The 5,197-nt window shown below is 50.7% G+C and overlaps 1 protein-coding gene across 1 annotated transcript; it reads right to left on the reverse strand.

Moving 5' to 3' along the window:
* Positions 1–2,049: 2,049 nt before the first annotated feature.
* Positions 2,050–3,919, reverse strand: K441DRAFT_623516 (uncharacterized protein; the record flags this gene model as incomplete). Its single annotated transcript, XM_067646044.1, has 2 exons — positions 2,050–2,947; positions 2,996–3,919. The coding sequence occupies 2 exons, from the start codon at positions 3,917–3,919 to the stop codon at positions 2,492–2,494; spliced, it is 1,380 nt and encodes a 459-aa protein (XP_067496646.1). The 3' UTR covers positions 2,050–2,491.
* Between the last annotated feature and the right edge of the window lie 1,278 nt (positions 3,920–5,197).

Raw genomic sequence — 5,197 nt, forward strand, 5'->3', positions numbered from 1 at the left:
AAGCTCGCTTTAGGTGCTATTATTAGCTTCCTAGAGTTTATTAAAATTATACAATTTAGTTTTAATTCTAGGGGTATAGGTCTAATCCTGTCTGGCTTATAGGGTGAAATATTATTAAGGCCTTCCCAGGCAATAAGAGTTATTTTGGTGTCTAAGTATAGCGCGTTAACGCGTTGTTGCAGACGAAGTTTCTTATGGGGTGGGATATTACTAAGGCCTTCCCAGGTAATATAGGGTGAGCTTAGTATAATATTACGGCTTATATAAATGCCTCTAAACCAAAGCTTGTAGAATGCTGTATTACAAAGATACTAAGCTAAGGAGAAGAGGAAAGGTATGTATAGGAGGTAGAGACGTAATATATACGCGTTAAGATGCCAAGTCCTTAGCCAAACCCCTAACTAGGCTCCCTGTCCAGGTTATACGTTACGGTGCCGTAACATATATAACGAGGAATGGTAAGCAAGGTTATGTAATATAATCTATATAATCTGGGTAATCTATAAGATCTACTATAAAGCGAATAGAGCAGACAAAGTAAATAGAGTAACGACTTTTATAGGAGTACGGTTGTGTATTTAAGGACCCTTAGTCCCTACCTAAATAGTTCCTTCCTTATAGTGATTCTTAGAATATAATTAGAGTTAATTTGTTAGGCAACCACTCCACCAGTTATTATTACGTTGTTGATTTCCTACATCACCTATATACCTAGCCCATTAATAAGTTTACCGTAGTTCTTGCTATAAGGCTCTGTTATATAATTAGCAAGTAAGTATACTTTATTAACTACTATAAGGGCAATATAGGAACGAAATGTTAGGTCTATTAAAACCTTATACAGCCTATTACTAACTAAAAGTTTTAGGGAGATAAGGATATATATATAGCTGCCTATATAGATATCCTTAATTAGCTTAGCGGATATTGTCTTCCCCTATATATAAATAGGTTAAATATAAGGTAGCTTTATAATCTTTTTTACTTACTCTAACCTAATCGCGTTAAGTGGAAGAATAATAATAATAACTGTATTAGGTATAAGATATAGTAGTGCTTATATTATTATACTCTTGCTAAAGGACGTCTTTACTATAAGCATAAGATTTTGCCGCTTAAATATTAGCACCCTTAGGGCCTTAAGCTACTCCGTATAACCGCGGTACGGATATATCTCCGCAATAGCTTTATCTAGCTTGCTTATTTAAAGCTTATAAGAGCTATTTATAAGCTAAAGTAGCTCCCTCTATAGGCTATATAGCTATAGAGACTGCTAGGGATCTGTTTTAATATAATCCCTAGCCTATTATATATTACCAGCTTATTAATCTGCTTAACTAGCTTGTAATTTACAACCTCTTTACCTTATCTGCTTTAATAGAGGCATTAGCAGATAGCGCTTAAAGGCAGTAGAGGGAGAGTTGAGGGTTAAATAAAGGTAGGGAGGGCTTAAACACGTTATAATAGATAGATCTTAATAGGTTTTAATTATTAGACAATAGATATAATAGATAGAGGGTAGGTGGTTAAGATTAACGCATTATTAGTGCGGATATTGCTAATTGTTTACTTTAGCAATCCGCGTTACAGCTATTTTAAAATTAATATTAGGAATAAGAAGGTAGGGAGACTTCTTATATAAACCATTTAATTCGCCGGGGCTTAATATATAATTAATGGATTTTTTAAGCTGCCTAAACTCGTTAAAATAATAAGAAGTGAATATCCGTAATATTAGCTATACGGATATCGCGACGTGCGTTACAAAGGTCGGCCAAAGTGTCTCAGACCACAAGGGACAGATGGCCTAAACTGGTTTAGCGCTATCGGGCCGGATTTATCCGGCCTCCCATTGTGGTCTGAGCATGCTGAGACAAGCTTATTTCTCCTTATTGCCAAGAGTGGATTTATTGCGCTGACTCGGACTTCTTGGTGTTTGCGGATTTTGTTTGAGTAAATGGCTCACACTCCCACTATTCTGCATTCTCGCAGTATTAATCACCGAAAACTCAGAGCACTGTCACGTCCGCATTAGGATGGCAAGCTCCTGCCCCGACATTCAAATCAAATCAATCCCTCGACTCTATATCCGTTCAAAGAAGCCTCTACGGCGAAAACAGCATGCGATGTCCCGCAGCCTATAATGTTACAAAGTCTCAACCCTGAGAAAGCCCGGTCTAACGAAGACCATATATGTGCCCTGTAATGGTCGGATATCTAAACGTCCAAAAATCCCAAAACAAATGAGAAGCACTGAATCTAAAACTATAGCCCAACCCTACTCCAAGGACTGCAGCAGATTCCCAGGGCCTGATTACCGAGGCCTGAACCCAACCCTATATCCAGAATCCAGAAGCCAAACCGTTGAAGCCAAATCCAGAATCATCATATCCAGAAACCGCACCGAACCCACAAACCCATCCGCAGTCCAGCAAAACGCTCACAAAAACTCCTCCGCAAAAAAAAACCACCCCCAACCCCTTTCCCCAACTTACGAGGAAGCCTCCCCACCAGCCCCAATCTCCCTCTCCAGCGCCTCCCTCCACTCCCTTATCCCAACCCTCCTCTCGACCCCTCTCAACCCCATCGCAAGCCACGCCCTAACATCCCACCCGCAACTCTTAGCCAACGCCGCCAACCTCGCCTCACTCCGCCACCCGTCATCCCCCGAAAACGCACACTCCAGCACGCGGCCCAGCTTTGCCATCTCCCGCCTCCGCCACACATTCCGCCCGGCCGCATCGAACGGCGAGCCGCCGATAACCGCAAAGAGCAGCGTGACAGCCAGGGCGTAGAGATCCGTCGCCGGCGACGGCGCCGCGGAGCCGGGGCGCGCAAGGAGCGACGGGCAGAGGAAGTCCCAGGTGCCGCCGCCTCGCGGGGCGGCGGGGTGCCGGTCCGGTCCGTTTCCTAGCGCAGCAGCAGCACCACCACCGCCAATCCCTCCCTCAGCATCGCCGTTGCCGGGGGAGGAGGAGGAGGAAGCGCCCACCACGATCGCGGCGGCCGAAAAATCCGCAAACACCGCCCCCGGGCCGTCGTGGCCACGCCGCAGCAGCACGTTCCCGGGCTTCACGTCCCCGTGCACGCACCCGGCTGCCTGCAGCCACTCCAGCCCGCGCGCCAGCCCGCGCGCCAGCGCTGGCCACGCGGCGCTCAGCTGCTCTGCGCGCGAGGCCTCGGACAGCGGGTTTAGCTCGCGCGTGACGAAGGCGTCGAGAGAGGTGGGGAGTGCGGTCAGCACCAGGGCGCTGTTGCGGGGGTCGAGGCCGTGGAAGGGGACGATGCAGGCTTGGGAGCCTGGGAGGGGTGTTAGGGTGGAGAGGATGGCGGCTTCGGATTTCAGGACGGCGCGGGCGGTGCGGGAGGTGGGCAGTTTGATTGCGTAGGCGGTTGGTGGTGGTGGTGGGGTGGAGGAGAGGGAGGGGTGGCGGTGCTTGGTAGGCGTGAGTGGGGGTGTCGGGGCGGCTGCTGCTGGGTCGGCGGAGCTGGATGGCGAGGCAGATGTGGAGGAGGCGGGGATGGCGGGGATGGGCCGCGCGCGGTAGACGTCGCTCCACAGTCCGCTGCCGAGGATTGTTGCGCTGCGGAGGTCGTAGTCGAGGATGTGGTGCGGGAACTCTAGCACTCCGCTGCGTGCGGGCTCGACGCCTCCCTCTGTGCTCGTCCGTCCCCTGGGCGAGGACCTGGCGGAGCGGGGGGACGACTCGGTTGAGGTGGCGATGGGGGTCGGTGGGGGTGTGATGGCGCCGGAGGAAAGGAGTTGTTGGTCGCATATTACGTTCGGCGCGGGCGGCGAGCTGGCGATGCGGAGGGGCGCCGGGTGCGGTTTCTCTTGCGACGACGGCGCGGAGGATAGAGTGGTGGTGAGAGGGAGAGGCGACGTGGCGTCGAGGTGTCCGGAAGGTGAGGCGTCCATTTTGCTCGAGGTGGTTTGTGGGATTCAGGCGTGCAAACTTAAACAGTGCTGGGAGAAAGCGAAGTAGTGAATTAAGAAAAGGACACTTCGACTCTGATACAGACGGGTCGGAGAGGTGCTTTGAGAGCTGCAGAGACCCGGTTTGTATCAACACAATACAGAAAAGAAGAGTAAAACGCGGCACAGCACAGTTACAGCCCCAGAATCCTACAAACGCGACATTGTACTGTACAAGAAGAATAAAAGTCGGTATCCGAAAGGTGCGAAAATTAAACAGAAAAGACGGCAGTAAACAGGCTTGCTAGTTAAAAGTAATAAAGACAAAAGAGAAACGGCCTAAAGGCGGACAATGTAAGGCATGATGGGCGTTTCTATAACTCTCGCGTCCAGTTCGACGTTGCAGTACGACTGAGTTCCGTCACAAAGGACACTTCCTTTAGTTAACCCCCCTCCAGCAGGTCTCCCAACACCAGGCGCGCGCCTTCTATATGTAAGTCACCGCCCTTCACGACAAAAACCCGGCTGGAGCCGCGGGTAGTGTTAACGGGCCCAGCCGCACGTCGCCGATTCGGGCAGACAACATGCCCAACATGCTCAACATGCCTAACGCCAGTCGAAGCGGAACGTGCTGGCTGGCCGCTCCCAATCACCGATCGGGTTCATTTCGGCTTTGTCTGCTTGGGCGGATTCGCGAAATACAGGTTCAAGTATTATCGAAGGATGTGCGCGCTAGGTCCTTTCTTAATTTTTTTTTCTCTCGCCGCCTCACCTGTCGAAGGGATGGTTTTCCCCAACGTGGTGGGGTTCATTGGCTGGCCGCACTTCTGGCCCCTCCACGACTCGTGCCATTGTCGCTGACCACGTGAATTGCAGCTGCGTCTGCAACCGGTCAGCACGACGAGAGGCGGGGACGGTGGGAGCGGAGGAGACGGTGTGAGCAGGAGACGGTTGCCAGCGTGGGGAGGGAAAATGAAGGTGGAAGGATTCCTCTAGACTTATTGATTTCGCCTGCAGATCTGATCGCTCACATCAGCCACACAGCAGCGGGCCGAAGATGGAGCCGCTTGGCGTAGCTGTCTCTGGCCAGGATTCAGATATCGTTCGAGCCTCCTTCTAGCGCCACGTCCCCGATGCAGGAACAGTCAGAGGAGAGCGCCCAAAATGTTCTGAACGGCTGCTCGCTAAAGGGTAAACCGATAAGCTAGCATTGGGGCTCAGCTGGGCCGCGTTGCAACGGGGAAGCCAGGCGCTGAGGCTGTGATCATGCCATTTTTAAGG

Source organism: Cenococcum geophilum (genome assembly GCF_001692895.1).
Source record: "Cenococcum geophilum 1.58 unplaced genomic scaffold K441scaffold_92, whole genome shotgun sequence".
Taxonomy (NCBI): domain Eukaryota; kingdom Fungi; phylum Ascomycota; class Dothideomycetes; order Gloniales; family Gloniaceae; genus Cenococcum; species Cenococcum geophilum.